This window comes from Artemia franciscana, unplaced genomic scaffold, assembly GCF_032884065.1.
Source record: "Artemia franciscana unplaced genomic scaffold, ASM3288406v1 Scaffold_867, whole genome shotgun sequence".
Classification (NCBI taxonomy): domain Eukaryota; kingdom Metazoa; phylum Arthropoda; class Branchiopoda; order Anostraca; family Artemiidae; genus Artemia; species Artemia franciscana.
Genome location: NW_027068640.1, coordinates 107,049 through 132,527, shown reverse-complemented (window position 1 = coordinate 132,527; position 25,479 = coordinate 107,049). Strand labels below are relative to the sequence as shown.

The following is a 25,479-nucleotide window of genomic DNA, read 5'->3' as shown; positions in this document are numbered from 1 at the left end:
TGGACTGCTGATTGAAAAAACGGTATTGCCAAATCTTGTCAATTATTTTTGTTGTAAATTTCGTAAATTTTTAGCTAAAAAAATCACTAGTCTTAGAGGACTGTACCATTATTTTTAAACATTCATAGAAAGTAAAATTTACAAGGATAATATTGTTTGAGTTTGTATACTTTGTAAAGGCTCTAACTTTCAAAGAGAATTTTATATACTACCTTTTACCAAAATTGAAAAAATCTTATCAATTATTTTTGTTCTGAATTTAGTAAATTTTCGGTACAATAAACCACCGAACAGGGACACATACAATTATCAAAAGACAAAAAGGATTGTTTTAGGGGGCTGCATTTTATGGACCGCTGATTGGAAAAACGGTATTGCCAAATCTTGTCAATTATTTTTGGTCTAAATTTCGTAAATTTTTAGCTAAAAAAATCACTAGTCTTACAGGACTGTACCATTATTTTTAAACATTCATAGAAAGTAAAATTTACAAGGATAATATTGTTTGAGTTTGTATACTTTGTAAAGGCTCTAACTTTCAAAGAGAATTTTATATACTACCTTTTACCAAAATTGACAAAATCTTATCAATTATTTTTGTTCTGAATTTAGTAAATTTTCGGTACAATAAACCACCGAACAGGGACACATACAATTATCAAAAGACAAAAAGGATTGTTTTAGGGGGCTGCATTTTATGGACCGCTGATTGGAAAAACGGTATTGCCAAATCTTGTCAATTATTTTTGGTCTAAATTTCGTAAATTTTTAGCTAAAAAAATGACTAGTCTTAGAGGACGGTACCACTATTTTTAAACATTCACAGAAAGTAAAATTTACAAGGATAATATTGTTTGAGTTTGTATAATTTGTAAAGGCTCTAACTTTCAAAGAGAATTTTATATACTACCTTTTACCAAAATGTCACAATTCCATTTTTCAAGAAGGCCAATTATTATTGCGTCCACTAAACTGTTGTTATTTATATCTTGCATCTCTTTACCCACCCTCAATCGTAATGTTGTTAAATTGCATGGATTAGCTGATTGATTAATATTCATTTATTAGTATTAGATGGGTCAGTTATATTCATTAATAAATTGAGCATTGATTGGTTTGGATCCAATTTGTTCTTGGGATTTCCTCATCCATGTTGTTCGTAATACGTATGTTATCTAGTAATACGGTTTCATTACTTATCACTTTTCTCATATATCGTGATTTTATCTATTTATTTAATTTTGTCTCTACTTTGTCTAACGAGAGTAATTTTGAGTTTAACATAGTTATATCAATGGTAAATTCCTGCCAATGCTGCTACCTAGTTTAACACCCCCTCCCCAACCAAATAAACCAACTTAAACAGTTGTAGAAACAAATTAGCAAAACTACATTAAAGGCATTCTCTTTGTGTTTTATAAAGTATTTTTTTATAACCCTCTTCCTTCTAAAACAAAACATCCCCTCCTCTGAAAAAAAAATCCTTGAAATGGCCCTGCTTAGAGCTGTCTTTTTATCTTGAATTATGCATTCTTTATCGAGATCCATTTTGGGCATTAGGACGAATAGTTGCTTGTCTGATAACACTTTCTTTAAGGAATTTCCTCTAAAAATAGCAATTTTTTGACAAACTGTACCAAAAGGACAATATACTTACATAATACCAGATCAATAAATAAATGTTCAAGTGAGGATAAGCCCTTTTACCATACAGAGAGAACAGATACAAAAAAAATCTTTTATATCTGTTCTCACTGTCTAATAAAAGGACTTAACCTCGTTTGAACGTTTATTTGTTCCCGATAGAAAGGTAGTGCGTTCATGGGAAAAATACTCTACATAACACAAGATATTTATTAATTTTCCAGATATCTTACGAATTTGCTCACTTTGCAGTATTTTGGCATTTTCTTTTAGGTGCAATGACCTGGCAAATCTAAAGAGTGTTTTGCACAATGGTAGAAATGATGAGCTACTACTGGGGATCCTTAAAGCAACGTCTACTAGATATATAGTGGCAATAGGCAAAGTCTTTCAGATATATAGTGGCCAAAAAATATAACTGCAAAAAAAAATTATATATACAGTGGCAATAGACAACGTCTGCTAGATATCTAATGGCAAAAAATGATAATTAACATTAACCTCAGAAAGGATTTAAGAAACAACAAAAATAAAGTCGTGTATCCTGCTACCATTAAGTTAACACTACACTTAAAACTCACTTAACCCTCAAAGAAAAAGAATAGGGAAAAAACTGTGTGTTTTTTAGTACTTTAAGTGTTTAATATTCAACACAAGTGGGATGCTTTTCACCTTTAACACTTTTAACAAAACGCACCCTTATTTAGTTCTAAAACACTTGACGACTAATCTAAGGGCGACTTTGAACTCAAACAGGGTTGATCGTTTCGTTGTCTGATATGGGGCTCCATCTTTTTTTACCAGTGCTACTGTAAAACCAGTTTTAGGCACACCTGGAAGTAATCGCATTCGTGTCCGGAAGGTTCAAGTGTCCGAGAAGTACTTACCTAATCTAGTCCCGTTTTGTCCTTTCAGAGGCAACGCTTTAGCTTTGCCTGTGAATGGGCCGTAAGGCTCTAATATTTTGTTTGAGTATTTTTTTTCCCCAGAGGAACTTCGTGTGGAAGGAATAGTCGTACAAACTTCAGAGGCGGCTAATTTGATTGGAAATCGGAAGTTCTAGTCTCTTTTTTAAGAGTCGAAAGTAATCCGAGGGCCACTAGCTCCCCAACGCCCTCTTTTCACCAAATGTATCAAATCAAATTTTAAGGTTGTAATTTATTCAAAATAGCCTATGGATCAATACTTGCCCTTGGGCATGTATGGAAATTTATGCCCCAGGCTATATAACGTTTTTATGGAAAAAGTTGTCTTTAACTGTACAGGAGGCAAAACTGATTGGAAATTGGAAGTTTTTGCACCCTTTTCAAGAGTCAAAAGTAGTTTGAGGGTAACTAGTCCCCCTTCCCCTCTTTTCCCCAAATGCATCTGATCAAAATTTTGACATTTTGTGCAAGTTGTTCAAAATAGTCCAAAGATCATGTAACAATAACTGCGTAGTTGACGCAATCCTCAGAGCCCGGGGTCAAGTGTTGTAACTTATGCCACAGGGGATATAAGTTTTTAAATTGAAAGTTCTTCCATTTTAAGATTGAAAAGTGAGCGGAGGGCAACTACCCTCCCCCTTCCCCTCGTCTTGTTTCTTCAAATGCATCCGATCGATATTGCGAGATAGCCATATTGTTCATCATAGTCAAAAGATCATATAACAATGCCTATTGGGCTTAAACAACCTTCTTTCAAAGCCCAGGGGTAAAGATTGTATCTTATGCCCTGGGAATGTATACGGTTTTTATGGAAAGAGTGGTTGTACAAACTTTCATGTTCACAAGGGGCTAACACATAACAATCATTTGATTGGAAATCGAAAGTTTTGCTTTCTTTTTAAGAGTCAGAGGTGATCATAGGGCAACCAGCTCCCCTTTCACCTTTTTCTCTAAAATGGATCTGATCAAAATTTTGAGATGGCCATTTTGTTCAAAATAGTCCAAAGTTAAACTAACTATGCCTCTGGGGCCGACAGACTACCCCATACCCTAGGGCAAGGGCGCTAAGCTGTGGTAATTGCCTAATGTTAACATATAAGGTTTTTATGGGAGGGTTGGTTGTATAAACTTCAGAAGAGGCTCATTTGATTGGAAATTGAAAGTTCTAGTTCCCATATTAATGCTCAAAAGTGATCGAAGGGTAACCAGCCCCCTTCTCCCTCTCACGTCCTCATTTGCTGAAATATATTCAATCAAATTTTTTTATATCCAAAATTTTTTTTCAAAATGGTTCAAAAGTCAAATAACTATAACTCAGGATTTGACTAACCCTTAACATCCCCCATGGCAAAGGCTGTAAATTATGCCAGTTCCTTATGTTACTTTTTAACTTTGACACTAGTTTTGATAGTTTTATGAAATATTAATTTAAAAAAAAAGATTATTATTTTGAATAGGGAATTTTGAAAAACTTGAAACTTTTGCAATAAAAACAATTAGAAATTAATTTTAAAAAACACACTCCGAAAAAGAAATTTTTCGAAAGAAAGTAAAGGCCATATTAAACTTAAGATTAGCCTATTCAAATTCAAACTCGAACGAACAGAAATTACTGTTAAAAAATAAATGAATCAAAAACGAACAGAAATTAAATAAAAAGTTATAGCTAGCAAACATACAATAGGTACTAATATAAATGAATGAATAAATCGGTACTTTCGTGTTATCTAGAGCACACGCTTTAAGTAAAGTTAGGTCAATTGTAATGAAATATACCAAAACATGATGAAAATATAATACTTAAGTAACTAACTTATGGGAACAACAACATTGAATTATGGAAAGCAGGCCGCCGAGAATGCATAATATTAAATATCTAACCTAATTACCTCTATATATTAAATATTTAATTAAAATATTCCTACATCATAGTTTATTTTGTAGTACAATAAGTTAATTGTAACCAAATGCGAGACAATAATCGGTTATCTTAAATTTAACAGAGCAAACTTTTCGAGTATGTTCTGGATTATACGGAAGAAAAAATCTTTAAAGGAGTTAAACTTAAATTGAATATGTAGATCAAGCTGAAAACGAACAAAAATCACTACAAACAAGAGTTTGGCTACTGCCACATGTCCATAGCTGTAAAAGTTTAAAGCACTAATGTGTCATTGGTGCTTTACTGAAAACGAATTATATATTCGTATATTCTAAAACAAATATAAAAATAGAAATAGAAGAATAAAAATATAAAATATAAAAATAAGAAGATAAAATAAATCTATAAAAATAGAAGAAAACAAATATATTCTTTTGCACTTATCAGAGCACTGAAAATTAACATAAAGTTACTGGGAAAATTAAACCTTGAACTGTTGAAATTTTAGAAGTTAATATCGTTATATATAAAATATTCAGTCTAATTGTATTAGCTCTTTCAAAGACTGTTTAAGACGAATAGTTCTCATTACAGTGCTAATGACGAAATAGGCTTTAGACTTTTACAGTTAGGGTGGGGGGCAATAGCCAAACTCCTGTTTGTAGTGATTTTTGTTCGTTTTCAGCTTGATTTGCATGTTCAAGTTAAACTTTAATCGTTTTAAGATTTATTAATGCATTTTTAATTATTACCTGTCGTTATTTTTTAATTTAAAGATTAAAAAGTTTCCAAACTAGATGAAACCGGAAATTCTACTAAAATTATGTGATATTTAAATTGTTTTGATTTAAACTATTTATGATTAGTTTGAATTTTGAAAGTGTATAATAATAGAAGGAAGAAGCGCCCTTGAGTGCCTATTTATTTTTAATATTAAAATGTATTGTCTATGTAGAGTGTATTGGGGGGGGGGGCAGGTTTTTGTCCAGGGGGTTCAGAAGGGTTGAACTTTCTGTCAGAAGTATTTCCTTAGATCTTTTATATGGTTACAGAGCTGAACTAAGTCAATGTGACAGCAAAAAGTACGAGGATTTATTGTTCTTTTGATTCTAATGGACCAACCACCAAATGGAAAACAGAATGAAAAATTTTTCAAATAAAATTTGGAAAATTTTCCAGATGGAAAATTTTTACTGTTTTGTTTGTATTTCTGTTTTTGTTCCTAGTCTGAACCATATGAATATAAATGTTTATTTCACTGAAAGATACAACATGCCATGGACTCAAACATGTAAGCGTTTTATTGGGAATTATTGGGAAGTGCACGAACGTATAAAGATTTTTTTGAGGTAGTGATCCATCTCTGCCCTATACTGGCTAAAAAACTGAAAGTTTTATTATCCTTCAGCAGAAATGTGGAGATAGCAATCCATTAATGGAGGTACATCTTATGACTTGCTCAGAGAGAGGTTTTCAGTACCTTAAACGTTTGTTTTATGATGGAAATTCTTAGGAACGATAACCATATGAAAACATTATGTGAATTAGAGGGATTTCATTTCTTTATAATAAAGTGGAAATAAGTTAAGACCCTGGTTTTATAGAGAAATCTACGCTTACCTAGAAGACCTGCTGGAGAAGACAGCAGTTAATGTCGGATGCAGCCTCGAGAAACTTGTGAAAGACCTTCATGTGTATCCAGATTTTCATGGCAATCGATCACCTCTAGCTGATCCAGACATGAAGGGAATGGTGTGTATTAACCAAAGACCTTAATATTATTATAGAGTTAACAATCTCTTCCGGGAATAAATACTTCAACACTCACAACGGAAAATATTATGGGAGACTAGCAATATGATTTCTTAATAACTTCAGAAACTTGTTTCTATCAGTTGTTTCTATTGACTCACATACCAAATTTTAAAGATTTCTGAGACGTTTGTTAACCTAGCTTAACCACTCATTAAGAAAATCTAAGTTAGAAACGCTTGAGTAAGAGAGGTATATTGTGTCTTAGAAATACAGAATAAACCATCTTACAGAACACATTGTTTGAAAAGACCCTTCCCACCCAATGCTACCCTCCTCGTTCCTAGCCTTTTTTGTCCTTGTTTCCCATTTGATGCTGTACCTCCAGTAAAAAAGCTTTGCAGTACCTCCAGTGAAAACCCTATGCTACGAAAAATATATATAGAAAATTTAGCTAGTTTTCTTATTTTTTTATTTGGTTCTGGTGCTGACAGATTTTTGAATTTGATCGCTGGCTTTCCTCTCCTCCCTCTTTTTCTTTAATGTCCAGTTTTCACCTTTTTAACTTGTTATGACATTTCCCAGTTTTAATATTTGACTGTTGAATGACTTTAAGTTCTAATAATTTAAAGTTTTGGCCTACCCTATATATATATATATATATATATATATATATATATATATATATATATATATATATATATATATATATATATATATATATATATATATATAGTGCCTGAAATATATATAGTGCCTGAAATATATATAGTGCCTGAAATATATATATAGTGCCTGAATATATATAGTGCCAGTGCCTGAAAGTCCCTTGGATTTAACTTGTTATATTTTGAATTTCATGATTCTCTGTTCTTAAAACAAATGTACAATCTAGGCACTCACAAGGGCCTGGATCCCACTTCTGAATTCTCAAAATTACTCTATATTTTTTGGTAATTTTCCATTTTTTTGATTCAACTGATTTATTTTGTTTTCTAAATTCCCCTCGTGGCACAAACTCTTGCATAACTGCCAGATTCAAGCATCTCTATGAACTTTGGGACTCATATTTTGATCTAGGATGCATAAATGGACACAATGTCACTAGAAGGGGGAGGTAGACCAATGCTGACTGATATGAGGCGTCAGATCAAAAATTAAGTAGAAAGTGAAGAAGACGAATAGAGATCTATTTTGTGAGAAAGGGTCAAGGGCACCGTTTCAATTATAGTTGATGCTTTTTGGAAGAATCAAAGTATATTTCGACAATTTGGAAGCATACCTGGTGCTTAAGGTCTATTCACAATCAGAGACGGCCTGCAGGACAGAAATAGCATAAGTTTCGATAGTCTTTGCCATTTCTTCTGCCGCCACTTCATGTAAGCACTGTAGTTGTTCGATTAATGCTCCTTTGTGTTCCCCTGTGTTTGCCGGTCACTCAATTTTTGGAGTCGTCCACATTAGGTGGCGCACGCCAAACATAGTGATTTTTTGCACTATGTGGTAGAGGGTGAACATCCCCTCGCATGGATTGCGATTTACGATTCGTTCTAGACGGTATGCGCTGACGAAGTACAGTGTTGTGCTAAAATTAAATGAAGGGAAAGTATGACTGGTTACCAAAGGGCGCCCATTGGAAGGGAATGCCCCCTCTTGATCATATTTTCCTTTAGATTTCGAAAATGGCCTTTTTTGTTTCTTCATTTAAAATTTTTAAAATATTCTTCCTCCTCCCGCCCTACACTCTCGAGAATTTGTGCCCCTGTGGTTACCCCTTAGCTTATGATGTCAAGTCAGTTTTTAAATATTCAGACCAAAAAAGTTTCTTTGTAGTCTTTTTTTTTTTTTTTTTTTTTTTTTTAGAGTGAGAAGCCTATGGGAAGACTCCTGAAAATTTTTACGACGTTCACCGGCATGTAGCAACAATAGGGTGCATCTTTCACATACTAATCTTTGAGCTAAAAAAGTTGTGCGTTGTATCTCCAGGTCAAATATTATCTTGTAGTGATGCCAGCCTCTGGCTTGTCGCTGGTCTTGAAGACTTTGGTTTTACTACTGATTTATACCCGGAGCAACTCTTGATGCATTAGAAAACCCTGGCTACTCTTGATTCTGTGAAAGCAATGCTAAAAGATAAGAAGTTTTTTTTTATTGGAAATCTGAAAAAAAATCAATAAATTTGAACTATTGTGGAGTACTATTTGATAAAATATCATCTCAACAATTACTTTTTAGAAGACTTGGCTGTCTCACCGCTCTAAAGCCAGAGGGGAGAAATTTTCCATGGGCTACAATAAAATATCCATCCTAGACAAATTTAGAAAAAAAAAACTAGCAAGGAGGAATGCCTATTATTACGCTCTTATCGGTTAATAACGTCAATGGAGGATGTTTGAATCGATAACTACTGACAAAAGATACCTCAAACTGAAGACGGCAATTAGATATATCAAATATCTGACACTGGGCTGGGTATTTAGAGCACTTTATCATGAAATTGCAGACGTTGAGTAAGGATTTTCTCGCTCACATCTGCTGATGACCAGCCTTCAAAGAAGAATTGACTCTGGAAAGAGTTGACTGTCGATGCCAAAACTTATTTTTCAGCTAGATCTAGTTATGAACTATAGCTTGTAGGAGGAAGCAAGAAAAAGAGAAAAGTTTGATGCTGAGAAGAAAACTGTTAATCTTGCGATTAGAATAATGACTCGTAAGAAGCAGAAGATAGCGGCGCTAGAGTTACGTGTTTCACAGAAGAAGAAAAATCTTTGAGCCGAAAGAATTCGGTGATTTTCATGCGGAAGAGCCATGTGAACGTTTAAAGGAAGCAGTAGAAGACAAGGACTTTAAACATTTGTTTTACTTAGTTTATTCTGAAAGTAGTGTTAAAAGCTTCTTCTGAAGAAAGTCGAAGTTTATCCTGTGGACAGGAAATCAGATCTAATTCAGCACCTTTTTAAAAGCAAAGAATGATATGAACATTAACCTTAAATCCAAATCCTATACGTAATTCAAAATACTTAGTTGTAAGTGCTGTCTTACGTGCCGCTCATGCTAGTATTTTTATTTAAAAATTTTTGTTTCGTATTTTTACTCAAGATTTTAGTTTCGTATTTTTATTCAAAATTTTCCAAAATTCCAAAAGAGGAAAGAGGAAGTAGGATATTAAATTTTCTGCTCATACCGTCGCGGGTTCTTAGAGCTCAATGCTTTCAGTAATTTGCCTTAGCTCTGCCCACCTCTGAGCTGTCACTTTTTCTTATCGCAAAACAACCAGAGTCATTTTTTTTGCACTTTCTTGTGGCTGACCCCCTATTATCAATGCTATAAGCCATTGCTTATACCACCCACGTGTATATTTCTTTTAAAAATGATAAAAAAGACCAACAAACTTTTGGACTAACATCCTGGAATAACAAATTTAAAAAAATTAAATGAGAGCACTGCAAGCTATAGTTGCGGGGTCCCTGGGATGAGGTTTTTTGGTCATCAAACATGTGTTAAAAGGCTTATTGATAAGTGCTAAAGAAGCGTACTTCTTATAGCTCTTATTTATAGCTTATTATAGCTCATGTTCGAAATATAAAGACATATTTTTGAGACATTGTCAGAGAATTGTATCTTGTGGAATGTTATGTTTTTTTTCAATAGTGTACGTTTGTATCAATGAAATGTGCTGAAGGTTAACATGTAAGTTGGGGAAAACGTAAAAACACAAAGAACTTCAGAAGATTATCGTACTTTTCTCTCACACCACTTAGTTTGTATTGCACGTCTGGCTCTACTCTCCAGAATTTTATTCAACAATAATTCATGCCCTGACATAAATTGGAACTCCCTAGTAATTTTCACATCTAAATCACACTTTCTGAGGATTCAGATTTTTCCTCCGCCTTTCAAAATTTTTTTCCTCGCCAAATTCCGAAACTGTAAGCATGAGCTATTATTAACATGAGTAACTAATTTAATTATTTTGTAGATCATTGGGCTAACCTTGGCAAAAGATGAATTAGACCTGGCGAAGCTCTACCTAGCCACACTTCAAGGACTTGCAGTAAGTATCAAGAAATGGTGGGTATAGAACCAGCATTCATTGCTGGCTCTCATTCTCAGGCATATTGCCAGAGAAAGGGCGGATCTGATGCAAGGTGTATCTATAATCTCAAATCTGTGATCTAGAACTGAAATTATGTAATTTTACTTTTAAGAAAAATACCCCTAAATAAAAACAATATGCTCCAAAGAATAGCAGTTGATATGAGTGATAATTGTACACATATATCATATTGAAAAAGCAGTTCATTTTGTTGTCATAAAAAGGACGTATCTGAAGCATGACCGTATCGAAAGTTTTTTTTTTTTTGGGGGGGGGGGAGGCTGCAAAAAAATTTCATGGGAATTTTTTACATGTATTTTTTACTTTTTTGCTAGTCGGAAAAACATTTCGTCACGGGGGTGGGGGTAGAGGGAGTATTCAAACTGGTTATTCCCCCTGTGGATATTGTCCTGATTGTTAGTCTTCTAATTCTAATTTCTAATCTGCAGAAATAAACTCTTTATTTAGGCTTTTTTTTTAATCAGACAGTTCGTGGTAACGAACTGTAAGTAATGATTGACCCTGCTCAATAGTAACCGAAACCCTGAAAAACGGAATTTCGATACACGTAGATACATCGAATGAATTGGATTTTTATGCTGATTTCAAATATATATGTTTCAAGTTTAGTTTAACCCATCAAAAGTTACGAGCTTGAGAAGATTTACCTCATTTTTGAAAAAATGGGAAACACCCCCTAAAAGTCATAGAACCTTAATGAAAATTTTGACTCTTTCTCACAACTCTACTTTTTAAAACAATACTACAACTTTTTAAATCTACTTTTTAAAACAACACGAAAATAACACCATCAGATTCAGCGTATCAGAGAAACCCGTTGTTGAGATTTCAATCTCCTATCGGTAAAGATGTGGAATTTTGAATTTTTTGTCAGAAGAAAGAACATGGATACGTTTTTTTTTTTCAGATGTGATCGTATCGACCCAGTGGTCCTAGAATGTCACGAGAGGGCTCTTTCGTTTGGAAATTGAAAGTTCTAGTGCACTTTTTAAGTGACCGAAAAATTGGAGGGCAGCTAGGCTCCCTCTCCCGCTCATTTTTACCATAGTCACCGGATCATCATTTTAAGGTGGCCATTTTGTTCAGAATAACCGAAAAATCTAATAACTATGTCTTTAAGGATGACTTTATCCCCCACAGTCCCCGGGGGAAGGGCTGCAAGTTATGAACTTGCAGGGAGAGTGGGTTACGTGGGAAGATCTCTCCATGGGGGAAGAGAATTTTCCATGAAAGGGGTGCCGGATTTTCCAGCATTATTTAAAAAGCGATCAGACATTAAATAAAAGAACAAACTTTTTCAACCGAAAGTAACTTTTTTTTATTTAATCTTAATGAGACTAGACTCTTGTTGGAAAATATTGTTTAATTAAATGAGGATTCTTCCAAAGGGGGGATAAACTCGAGACTCCTCTTTCCTTGCCTCTGCGGGGAAAAAATATCAATTTAATCTTGCATTTTAGCCTCAAAGCTTTCTAGTAAGGGGAAAGCAACCCACAGCTCAGCAGAAGTTCCTAACCTTTGAATCTCAATATATTCTAACCTGTTATGGGGGCAGGGCTTGGTGGTAAACCTTCCATCTCCTCTCTATGATCTGAACAACCTATGACAATAAATTAGTCTAACGAAAGTAGTTTTTAAGCTTCAGCCCTCATTCCCCTCATGAATGATTTAATTGCTCCTTTCCCCTATTTAAAATCCCGGGGTAACTGCTCATAAAACTCACGTAAATATTAATTTTAAAACGCCTCGGCCTCTAATGTGGAAATAATTTTAAGCCATGGGCTCCTCCTTTTCAGTCACTTGAATGTCTAACCTATGGCGTGTTCCAGATCTCAAAAGATATTAATGACAATTAACTGTTTGTTGTTAATTCATTCTAAGACTAGATGGAATTCATGAACCCTCTCTTAGATTCTATAGGGCTGGAATGACTTCAAGATGATCCACTTGATAATTCCGGAAGAATAAAAAAATGGAGTTTTTCCTATGATTTTTCCCAGATTGTAAAAAAAAAACATAGTCCTCTTTAAAAGTTTTTTTTATTGTTTATTTTATAAGATATTGCAGTGTGGGCAAAATATAGGCCCTGACTTTTTTTTTTTACTAAAACAATGAAATCTTGTTGGAAAAAAGTCTTAAAGTGGAGGGGACAATACCGTCTTAATGAAGTATTGCTTGTAATAATTTTACCATTATTTGTGTTTCTGCGAGCCAGCTGAAAATGGTTTTCAATAATTTTTTTGTGAAATTCTCTAGCTTTTTTAAGCTAGAGAAAATGATGATAAAAAAAGACTTAAAGTAGAGGGGACAATACCATCCTAATGAAATATTGCTTGTAATAATTTTACCATCATTTGTGTTTCTGCGAGCCAGCTGAAAATAGTTTTCGATAATTTTTTGTGAAATTCTCTAGCTTTTTTAAGCTAGAAAAAATTTTTTAGGTAGAGAAAATTTCGTGTAAAATCTGAGCAGAGCATTCAAGGAATTGAAGAATGAAAACTAGTAAATTTCTTGTGTAAATAAATTTCTTTTTATGTTTTACAGTCTTAAATTCTACTTCTATATTCATTTTGAATTTTGAAATGATATTTAATTCCTTCTCCATATGTGAAGGTCCCCATGAAAAGGGTTTTGAAAAAAATGCAGTCCTAAATATTCCGGCCGGAAGTATTTTTTCATTTTTGTTTAAGCATTTATTAAAATGTCCTTAATTTTATAGCATAATTATTTAAAACAGGCACTTCAGGTAGAAAGTCAGTGGGTTTTTTTGCCGCCTCCCTCCTATATTCCCAAAAAAAGTTTCTAGCTATTTTGTTGAAAGAACATGGGAAAATAGACAGAATTTCCCTTCCCCCGAATTTTCAAAACAACATATCGCCCCCTGCTCCTCCAGCTCCACATTTTGTGAATTAATGCCTCTGACATAAAGCTCCAAATACATTCATTGTTTATATATTTTAATTTAGGTTAGATAAAGTTCATAGTCAAATTCGCATGTATTGTAGAAAAAAAGTACAAATAGGTCAACTGATCAATGCAATTGTTTCATGGTAAGTCGAAGTAATAATTTTAACCTTTTTAGTATGGAACCCGTCACATAATTGAGTCATTGATAAGTGGGGGTTATAATATTACTGAGATAGGGATGTGTGGCGGTCTTGTCAAGAGCAAACTGTTTGTCCAAACTAACGCTGACGCTATACAGGTAACTTATTAATAAAATCCTTCAGTCTTATTCCAAAATTCTTATTTTATACTTTTACTTATTTTTCTTGTTTTACTTTTACTTATTGTTTCAATTACTTATTTTACACCATTACCCTTTATTCTATTACTCATTTTACTGGGATTACTGTTTTTTATACTATTATTCTGGTTGACCTATATTCATCCATATATATGACCTATATATTGACCTATATATTCATCCATAGTATCCCAAAACTCGTTTTTCAGAATTTTAATATTGCGCTAACTGACTTTTCTCTATTAGTGTTTTAGTCTTTTGCTGATTTTAGAACAATTAAAATAATTAATAATATTTTAGTTAGTTCAATACGTTTACTGATGCTAAACATCTAATTTGTTATAATTAGTAACAAATCATTGCAGTATCAAGACGCCTGAGCTAAGCTAGCTAACACAGGTACGCACGCTCTTTGTCCATCCTAATCTGTTCGAAGCCTCTCTCTCGACACCCTCCGAAAGAAGCTCTCATTTCTCTTAAATTTCGCATAAATTAAGGCTGACACTAAATTATTATTGCTATAATTATTATTACACTAATAATTATATTAATTAATTATTATTTATTTTACTTTAATCTTATTAGTAGTATCATAAATACTGCTTTTACTTAAACTTTTTCTCGTTTACCATTTTAGACTAAAGATAAACGCAAATAATTAATAAGCATTAATTGTAATTGGTTCCTGGGATACAGTCCTTGTTAAAAGGTGGAGTTAAAGGGGGGTTACCCTTTATGTATTATAAGAATTTAAGGGGCTAAATTTACTATCATCTACTATTTTAGACTGAAGAAAATAGCAAATAATTAATAAGGATTAATATTAATTAAAATATAGAATGCAGCCCCCGTTAGAAGTAGAGGTAGCTCTTTTGATGCATTACTAGCTGTTGGGGTGGCGCTTTGCGATATCCCAACACCTAGCAGGTGGGGGCGCTTCGCGCCTAAGCCCCCCCGCGCGCGTAAGTCGTTAAGCGCCATTGTAGTTGTGTCCCTGTGTACCACCTATGAATATAGATAGATTTATATATGTGTTTTGAACTACGTAAAACTTGCGAATATACAACATTCTTGGCTTTCCCATTGTCTGTGCATATACAAAGCCTTATGTACTAATAATGACGTCATATGCAAACGCTCTTTTTACAAACAAACATGCATACACACAACTCGTTTTTATATAGATAGATAGATACAATACAAATTAACTGCCTAAAACTTGCGAATATACAACATTCTTAGCTGTCCAATTGTCGCTGCATATAAATAGATTGTCAGGTTTACCGACCCTCGAACATACAACGTACAATTGTCCATGGAAAAAACAATCAGTATTAAGATCTATACCACATTTTTCTAATGATTGACCTTGAGCTTTGTTGATGGTGATTGCAAATGCTAATGGAATTGGGAATTGCAATCTTTTAAATTGAAAAGGCAGATCCGTTTGAATCATGGAAATGCGAGGAATAAGAACAGCCTCACACCCAGAGATCGAATCACGCTGCAGGAATGCACCGCAGGGCCGACGCAGGGACCTTAGTAGTCAAGAAGCGTCGTTAATTCTTAAATTAAATTAATTAAAGAACAGCCTAACCCTCAAAAGGCCCTGTCAAGAATGTGGCCTCTATTACGTTTTCCATTGTTTTTTTTTTCGGCAAGTCGCGTGCCATTGCAAAGCTTTGGTGGGTTGATATTTCTTAACAGTATTATTGGTACGCCTATTTTTAATTGTAGCACGTGTGGTGGAAACCCTGAAAGATCCACGGAATTTAAAAATTCAGATGGATAATTAACCGCTTCATTTGGTTCCAAAACTGTGTCGACTGACTTGTAAAGGACTGCCTGGTCTCGAATCTTGGTCAAAACAATATTGTTGATTTCGTGAACGTCTATATTTTTGGGTGCAAGAATCGCTCTTTCACTTAGCCATTTATTATTTTTATAATTGTTTAGAATATTCGGAAATACTTATTCAATCAATTCATTTTTGGACGTCACTAAATTACATAATTCAGCAGGTAGTTGTATACGTCCTGAAATTGAGTCTACTGGGAGCTTTCCGTTTCCAATTGCCAGCAATTGATCTGAAAATGTTTGACCAGAGTCATCGTTTTGCAATCGGACACGCATATTTGTAGTTAATTTTAATGTTTTTATGTGTGCCCATAAATTAGAATTTTTCAGGCAAGCATTCATTTCGTCTGCAGGGGTTGATCTTGGATTTATAGATAATGTTTGCCTGAAATCTCCCGCAAGCAATATTAATATGCTGCCAAAGGGTTTCGAATTCCCTCGCAAATCTTTCAAACATTGATCCAGAGCCTCGAGCAATTTTTGTGTGCCATTGTGCACTCGTCCCAAATAATAAGTTTGCATTGCTGCAATACTTCACCCATCCCAGATGATTTGGAAATATTGCACGTAGGAGTTTCTGTAGAATGCAAATTCAGAGGCAATTTCAAAGCGGAATGAGGAGTTCTTCCACCAGGCAGCAACGTTGCGGCTATTCCGGACGACGCAATTGCCAACGCTATATCATTTTTTGATCGAATTGATGCCAGAATCAGTTTTATCACAAACGTTTTACCAGTACCTCCTGGCGCATCCAAAAAGAAAATTTCTCCAACGTTGTTATCGACACAATGCATTATCGTATCATAAATGTCTTTTTGTTCCGAGGTTAACTTGGAAATGTTATTTTGTACATACGACAATAGATCACTCGTACTGTAACTTTGTTCACGATCCAATTCTACACATGTCGAAACAGCAGCGGTACGATTAGGTGAAGGCATTACCAAATCCTGAAGAGGTTTGTTTGCCATACATACGCACAAATCTTCTATAATAACTAAAGTGTAGTTATAAATTTCTGATGTAAAATCAAAAGTCATATCTCGGCTCCATCCCAAAAAATGATAGGATATTGTAGGGCATCGTAGCATCGATGAGTTTGAGCAATTCTTACCAACTGAGCGTTTCGCTTATGAAGAATAATATCTCGAGGTAAAAACTGACCACCGACCATAACGATTTCCACTTCGTCGATAGTTGGAGCATTGTATCTACGCACATGTTGGCCAGGAGGCGTTTTGTCAGCGGAAATAACTATCTTATGCGTATCAGTAGGCATCAAATCGATGGCTGTTTTGAACAGACGCACTAAATTATTATTTTCGTGGAAAAGATGTTGCAATTGGGAAACGATTGTCCTTTCAACGTTGGGAGAAATTTCGCAACGTGTATTCAATTCAGAATTTCTATCACTGATGAAGTACAATTGTAAAAATTTATGATTCTCGCCTGAGAATGGAAAAAGGGACCCTGCTCTATGATAAATTTGCCCTTTTACTTTGAAAGTAGGCATAAATTGATCTGGATTTTCGATTTGGGCACCAAACGACGTCATTTGGAAACATGAGTTATATTTTCCTATCTGTGATAAAAAACGCTTAATTTCTGACGTAGTTCCAGTAAGCAAAGTCTTCAATGGCTCTGGTGGTGCAGCCAATAGAGGAAGTTTAACTGTTCCTGAGGCGCAACACATTCCCATTGTTTCACCATTGAATTTCAAGGCCTTGCAATAGGGACAAATTTTAGACATAGTCCCTTGAAAACATCTACTATAATCATCGACTGGGCTGTACCTGAATGCCAGGCGATAATTTTCAGGTTGCTCTTGTGATTCCTCGGCACGCTTTCTTTTCTTACTTTCTCTATCAGCCGCAAGCCTGATTTCTTGCTGTTCTTGTGATTCCTCAGCACGCCTTCTTTTTTCACTTTCTATTTTAGCAGCAAGTCCGGTTTCATGTTGCTCTGGTAGTTCCTCGGCATGCCTTCTTTTTTCACTTTCTCTTTTAGCAGCAAGTCTAGTTTCGCGTTGCTCTGGTAGTTCCCCGGCACTACCTGTTTCCTTGCTGTTCTTGTGATTCCTCGGCACGCTTTCTTTTCTTACTTTCTCTATCAGCAGCAAGCCTGATTTCTTGCTGTTCTTGTGATTCCTCGTCACGCTTTCTTTTCTTACTTTCTCTATCAGCCGCAAGCCTGTTTTCTTGCTGTTCTTGTGATTCCTCGGCAGTCTGGTTTCGCGTTGCTCTGGTAGTTCCTCGACACGCCTTCGTTGACGTAAATTGCACATTCCTTATCTAGCATTATCTCTTGAAGCCGCAAGCCTGTTTTCACGTTGCTCTTGTGATTCCTCGTTACGCCTTCTTTTTTTACTTTCTCTTTCAGCAGCAAGTCTGGTTTCGCGTTGCTCTGGTAGTTCCTCGACACGCCTTCGTTGACGTAAATTGCACATTCCTAATCTGGCCCTCTTTTTCTTTTCTCTTCAATCTCTTTGAACCGCAAGCCTGGTTTTGCTTTTTGGTAACATTCTATAACATTGACAGTTGGAGAAATCTCCACGTGCCAAGCTTGCTAAAGCTCAACAATTTATAATAAACCTCAAAATTTTAAGTATCTTTTTTAAGGTTTTCAAATTACATTAATCTATTGTCAAAATATTTCGAAATATTTATGCAATTCCCAGTTTTTACATTTAAACCCTCAACACAAAAATACATACAACTTATTTTTATATATATAGAAGATATAATCTGGCGTAACAGACAAAGTGTAACAGACATAACACACAGACAACATATTTTTATATATATAGATAGATAAGTATTATTGCTAGTGATTTAAACAGGTAATTTATTTATAAATCATCAACTTTCTTCTTTCTTCAGATTAAAATGGGAGATGACAATGAATTTAGCCTCTCAAATGCTCGTACTCTCGTACTATTTTTTCCTTTTTTTTGCTGTTTTATTCATTTCACCTTACAATTATTGTAATTGAGTTTGTAATCAGATTATCATCTAATTATAATAATTACTTATATAGCCGATTATAATTACTGACAACATATAATAATGATTATAGTTTATGATTATACAATTTAGATTTTTCTTATATAATTAGATAATTGGTTATTATTATTGTTGATGATGTGCGGATTGCTGAAATCATTCACCCTTATTTTAAAGTCCTGTTTTAAGCCTACATTTTTGTAATTAATTATATTTTTAATTATATTATTAGTAATGAGTTTTCAAGTTACTTCCTTCACACTTATTTCGAGACCCTCTTTTTTCATATTTACGTTTTTAGCAGTGACCTCAATTCACGGGAATTAGGGGGGGGGGTAGATCTCTTATCTTTTCAATTTTAGAATGGAAATGCCAAAAGGCAAATTTCTTTCCTGAAAATACTAGAAAAAGTTATTTTTCTAAATCTTGAGGGGGGGATGAGTGCCCTCCCAATCTTCAATTGACGCCCCTGGCTGCTAGGATATTTGAAATTTTTGTTTCCCTCTCTTCACGTTTGTCACTGGATATGGGGGAATCCCCTAACTAAACGCTCCACGCAAAGGGTGGCCTTGACCTCACAAGGTGGGTGGAGCCCACCCAAGGGACACTCAATAGTCAGACTCCTCTGGCTAATCATGTCCCAGGCCTAGGGTAGGTTGGGCTTGCGACCCTCCACCCGAACCTAATTGCAACGAATAGTGATGTTATTGCCTCGGATGATCGATCTTCTTTTTACCCATCAAGACCTCAGCATGTCTCCGGACCGAAACTTGACCATCGTTTGAACCTTATTAACCAAGGTGGTCTTCGCCTGGCCACCTGGAACGTTCTGACCCTTAACTTATGGAAGGACACGACAGGTGCCTTCTTAGCCATGGCAAATATTCAGGAGGACGTCCACATCCTTGCAAGAGACCGGTCTAAATGGAGGCATCATGTAGCATCACTCTCGACGCCGGAAGCATTTCGGCAGGAGCATTAAGTCAAGTAAGTCAATTGCATGATCGAGATGCAGTTCCTTGGCCTGTGGCAGCTGAGAACGAACCCTAAGTATTACCAAACAAAGATCAATCCCTTTGCCTTGTCACAGGGTTGTCATTTTTTTGTAAATTATCTTCGTACAATACTATCTATATAACCACAGGGGAGTACAAGCGACAATTCGTAGAATGTGCATAAAAAAGAAAGTCCTCTCTTAAAAAGAGGATTTTTGGATCTAATTCCTGGGGGGACTTTTTTTCCTTCTAGAAAAGATTTGGGCTATATCCCAACGTCTAGTTCGTTTGGTAAAGTATTTGAGTATACGGTGATTATGCTACTAATTCTAGAACTCACTGCAGCACCAAGCCGCAAAACCCCAATACCGTTCCGCACCCTCCTCCATCCCGGTCTATTCAAAGCTTCCATCTTTACACCAAGGGTGCTACTATATCGCCCCGACATATCTAACATCTTCATTGTTTTCAAAAGAGTTCTTTTAAGCTGGCCATGGTAGAAAAAAAAAGAGGCATATCAGTGCTACCCAGGCCAAAAAGCGATTTTCCGTTAATTTTTTTCGGTTAGCTGATTCCAGTGGGTTACTTTTATTCTTATCAGATTCCATTTTAGATGGGTTTCAGTCTATTTTGAAATCATCATAAATTTGTTTCGGCAATAAACTTTTACTTTTAATATTAGCCGTTATAGTAGTCACCATTTCTGAATCAGTGTTAGGTGGTGTTTTTTTTTTTTTGGCAGGTTTTTTAAGCGTGTTTTTCTACTTTTGGTTTCTAAGGGCTTTGGCTATCCTTTTACTAGGTTGCGCATCCGCTATTAAAATACATTTTTTACCATAATTAAGAGTGTGCTCTTTTCTCTTGAGTAATAATTTTGTGCTTCAAATTTTAGTATTTGCATATTTCCCCGTCGTAGTGGAGACCCGGGTTCGATTCTCGGAAGGGGACTTTTTTTACTGAATGTTTAGTGCATTAACGAATTTGTTCTCATGTATTATACGAAACTTCTGTTCATATTTCCCTGTCGTAGTGGAGACCCGGGTTCTTTTATCGGAAGGGGAATTTTTTTACTGAATGGAATCTAATGCAGTCTCTTTTTAAATTAAATTAAAATAGAATATATCATTATTAATTTTGTTTAAACAAATTAAAGTTTTTGTCTTATTAAATTTAAATAAGAAATGTCGTTTTAATGTACTTTTTATTACAATCTAACGTCGATTTCGTGGGGTTTCCGGATTTGCATTGAATCATAAGCTTCTTTTCGGAATAAACTCTTTCTTTTAAAATTAATCAAAATAATAATTACCATTGCTGAATCAGTGTTAACTTCTACCACAATTTTCCTGGTTGTTCCCCAGGAAAACCCCACTCTTGTGGCCATACCGCGTTAATTTTACCACAATTGTCCTGGTTGTTCAAACCAAGGGACTATGAGTTCCCCTTATAGAGGTTTCGGACAAAGCGGTTCTAATAATTAAGTTTGTAGTTTTATCTGAAATATTCAAGAGTTATGGGTATTATATTTCTTAGTAGATGGTGGGATTGTCTCTTACTAGGTTGCCGCCACCTGTATTTCAATAAACAATTTATTCTATTCTAAAAATAATTTTTTTCCAAATTTCAAAAGCGACAGTACATAGCCATTTCCTATAAAAAGAGTCATTAAAATTTCTTTGTGATGTTCTGATAGCCCGCTAACCCTAGTGAAAAGTAGAAAAAAAAAGAAACAACAGCGTTACAACTAGAAAAGTCATTTCCCTTGTTTTTCAAAGTGAGGTATTGTATTTCTCATTTTTAAGGTTTCTGACCATGCTGATTCAAATGGAGGATTTTCCAATTTAATTTTAAGCCATTTTTAGAGTTTTTTACTCAAAATCACCGTGAGTACCTTTACGTTATAAACTTTTGATAGCACCCTCCCGTCCATTGCCCCCGAAGTCATTCTATTAAAATTTTGAGATACCCATTTTCTTTAGCATAGTCAAGAGATCCATTAACTATACATTTTGGGATAACATGACGTCCCGCAGTCACAGGGGGAAAGTTTGTAAGTTATGAAGTTTGCTCATTTTTATGTATAGTATTTATTTTTGGAAAGTACACAGGCATTTTTTTTTGGAAGGGGAGGGGGAGGATAAATTCATTTTGGGAGGATTTTTCACTGAAACGATTTTTCTTGGGGAGGAAGTTTCGAGAGGGACTTTACTTTCTTTTAAAAATTCTATTTTGTGGAAAAACTTTTTTTTGAACTACTAATAAAGCAAACAGAATGATGAAATGCATATGAATGTGCAAATGTTTTCCAAAATTATGGCTCTTTATGAATTTATACAATTTTTTTTTTTACAATGTCCTTGTTTTCTGATAGCGCCTTTTCCTTCACGATTTCAACCTATTTATTCAGAACAATCAACTGAATAATTTTTTTTGCAGTTTATCTAAAGTTATCGTGATTTTGCAATGTATTTTTAATGGGAATAGTGCATGGTGTCATGAATAAACCCCTTTATCATTTTGCAGGACCATATGCTAGATTCGATCACCCCGGTGACGTCATTCATATGAAATTTTTTTTTCCAAAATTAAGGATCCAAATAAATTTTCCCAACGTCATGATCTATCAGATTTGTTTTGTTTTTTCTTGGGACGGGGGGGGGGGATGTTAGTTTTCCTTTTCCAGAAAAAAAATATCCTGCCATTTCCGAGAAAAAAAAATATACAAATATACGCGTGCGTAATGACGAATTAATCAAGTTGTGTACGATTGCAGGCTGTAACGTGTCCTATTTAAAAAAAAAAAAAAAATGTTCTCTATTGTAGAGTACCTATGGTTTGCTTTCGACTAGGGTAGAACAGGATAGACAAATCCACCTTTTAATTGAACGATTTGTTGTTTTCACGAGGATAGGAAACACGAGGCCAAATCTCATCCTCGTGAAAATGGGCCCTAATTACTTCGTAATTTTGAAACTACCAAAAGAAAAATATCTACCCTTTTCAGGTATGAATAAACCTAAGAAAAGTCTTGGGGGGGGCATTTTTATGTCCTTTTTACTATTTACAAGACACTTTCTAGGGTTTTCAGGTTATTTTTCAAAATTCCCATGAATCAGTTTGTCAAGGTAATTAAAAAATGAGTCAGGGAGGGTTTTATTTTTATTTTCATGTCCTTTGCACTTTTAGTATGACTTCCTTTCCCTTTTTAGGTTCCTGTTCTATTGCCTGAAGAAAATGAATCGGTATTGCTAGGGTCAGCCATCCTTGCCCGAGTTGCTGCTGGTCATTCTGAAAGCCTTACAGCTGCCATTATGAAGATGTTTTGTTCAGCCAGTTCAATTATGCCGAATGTCGTGACCAAGAGGTTTGTAGGATTTTAATGATTTTGGTATAGTACTGGTAAAAAGCTAAGACCCCCTCTGATGTTTTATGTTTAATAAAATTTCGTTGCCAGATTATTTTAATTAACAATTCTAAAGACTCTGAAGTAGCAGCTTCACAAGTTAAACAATACTATTTTTCTTTTCTGTCACCAAAATGTATATTTTACTGATGGAGGGGTTGAAAATGTCATAATTATCATATAAGTGAGAAAACTGAGCAATAGGTAAAACAAAGAATGTAAAACAAAACTCAAACTAAAACAACAAGTTGTAAAAAAAAGAAATTCCATATGAATTTTCTTGAAACATATAAAGGTCCTTATTTTAAGCAGTATTAAAATAGAGGCAGCTTATGGCAGCTTACGCTTACTCTTATTTTGTACTTAATTATACGCATTTTCGAATGGCTTAAAGTTGAGCAGAAATCAGGCTGACGTAGAGCAAATTGCAGAACACTTTTATTTCTATTTGACACAGAAAGGTAATTTTTGACCGCACCCCCTCCTTTCTGGTAAATATGGTTTATTTTTGAAAACCCAAGTTTTCTGTTCCTCATTCTTTGTTGAGGCAGATTGGTGCTCGGAATGACTTGGGGGATGCAAACTTATAGCATCGTTTGAGGCAGAATGAAACGCTGACAACTTAACAATCTTCAGCTACTAGAAAATATGGTACTATATACACTAAAGAAATTGTTTTTTGAATTTTATTTCCATTTTTTTGCAAAAGGGACAAAACATTGCTTAGTGGGTTTTTCAACTGCATTTTTCATCAGGAATATAGATTTTCTTCCACCATAAACTACATTCATTTCACAGGCAGATAAAATGTCAATGCTTTGTCGATAAAATGTCACTAATTTGTCTATGATTCAGTTTGTCTATTTATTTGTCAATTTATCATTTTTATGAAATGGTACATATTTATGAAAAAATTAAATGCTTCGATATTATTGTGAAATGGTTCGATTACATGGTTAGTAGTTCAATTCATAATCTTGGGCTAAAATTGGTACCGAATAGCAAAAAGAAAAGAATAATAAATAAATAAAAATTAAAAGATCTGAATTCTTCTCTGACCAGGCCAACGTCGTCATAAACTTGTCAGGTTATGCATATGCAGCATTACACGCCTTTGCAGGTTTTAAATACAATAATGGTTGTCGTCGTTTTCTGACAGGTGCGTCAGCTGGAAATCACTGCCATCTGTGAGATCAATCATTGCTGGCACTAGTGCCAATTTGTATAATTATATTTGTGTATATATTTATATAATTAAATGTTACCTATTTAATTATACTAACTATAATCAAACTAACTATAATATAGTTAGCTAACCTAACTACTTATGCTAACCTCACCTAGCCTAATCTAATCTAACCTGTCATCATCAAACCTTGCATTAAACTGAAAAAGTTGACTGGCTATACTGACTAAATCCAATTAGAAAAAAAAGCTATTTCGAGATTCATTGGTGAATGTCGACATTCATCAGTTAGCGGACATTCACGGTAAGAACTCTCCTTGACAAAATCTTAGCAAACGGGTTTTGCAATTATATGAGTAGTGTGAAAATGTCGGATGGGACCTTTAGATGCAACAGGGGTGTGTAGGGCTAAATCTGAATTCATCTTTTCTTTCTTTCCTTTTTTAGGTTTCATGACGCAAAATATGACGTTTTTCGCTCAATGCTTGATTTACAAAGACATTGCTCCGTTGTCATGAGCAAAGAATAAAAATCATATCTACTTGAAGACTCGAACTACTTGATGATATGCTATAGTTTTATATTGGGCGATAAATTTCCTTTTTTAAATTTATTCTTATTATTACTAATTAATACGGCTTCATGTAAGTGCTGCAAATAGGCTGCAAGGGAAATTGTTTAGGACATGCCTTAATTGAATAAATTCTCTCTAATGAGATATTACGCTTCATATCAATGACTGTAGATTTTACCAGTACGATCATTATCAAAAATATTTGTCTACTCTGTCTCGGCGCGTATAAAAATCCTCTCCTTTTTTCCATGTTAAGTTTGTTTTAACAATTCAGTGTATATTTCACAGTAACTCGAGCAACTTTGAATAATGATGCGAGTTTGTATTATTCATGATTGCGAAAGCAGAAAGAAATGGGCTGAGCTGGTAAAGTGGTTTGCTACTCTCCCATCTCACAGGTATGCTACTACTACTACTACTACTACTACTACTACTACTAATAACTCACTGCATCACCAAGCCGCCTTAGGCCAACACAGCTACGCACGCTCCTCCTCCAACCTAATCTATCCAAAGCCTCCCTCTTTACACCCTCCCAAAAAGTTCCCATTTCCTTTAAATTTTTATTTATGCCATCCTCCCAACCCAGACAAGGACGACCTGCTTTCCGCGTAGCCCCAGACGGTTGGCCAAAAAGGACAATCTTCGGCAATCTGTCATCCTTCATCCTAGGATGAAGGGATCATCCTACCTGGAGGGATCCACGAAGTGGTGGACTATTTTAAATTTTCACACAGATAATCTATTAGGTTTCACAATAATCTGTGGTTTAAGATAGCAATATTGTGCCATGGAGCGTCAAAACGTTTTCTTCTTGATAAGGAAAAGTTTTCCCTTTTTTGTGAAATTCTTAATTAGTTTTCAGAAAATTAAAGAACATCAAAAGAATTTTGT

General features: G+C 34.8%; 1 protein-coding gene across 7 annotated transcripts in view; it reads left to right on the top strand.

Moving 5' to 3' along the window:
* The window catches only part of LOC136043716 (FGGY carbohydrate kinase domain-containing protein-like), a 66,529-nt gene extending 41,909 nt beyond the window's left edge, over positions 1-24,620 (top strand). For 6 of the 7 annotated variants that reach the window (XM_065728619.1, XM_065728614.1, XM_065728616.1 and 3 more), the window contains exons 7-11: positions 6,057-6,204; positions 10,184-10,258; positions 13,404-13,526; positions 22,632-22,786; positions 24,459-24,620. In XM_065728619.1, the coding sequence (XP_065584691.1) occupies positions 6,057-6,204; positions 10,184-10,258; positions 13,404-13,526; positions 22,632-22,786; positions 24,459-24,540 (583 nt within the window). In that variant the 3' untranslated portion in view covers positions 24,541-24,620. The remainder of the gene's footprint in view (positions 1-6,056; positions 6,205-10,183; positions 10,259-13,403; positions 13,527-22,631; positions 22,787-24,458) is intronic. The other variant, XM_065728620.1, reaches the window with a different exon arrangement.
* The last annotated feature ends 859 nt before the right edge of the window (positions 24,621-25,479 follow it).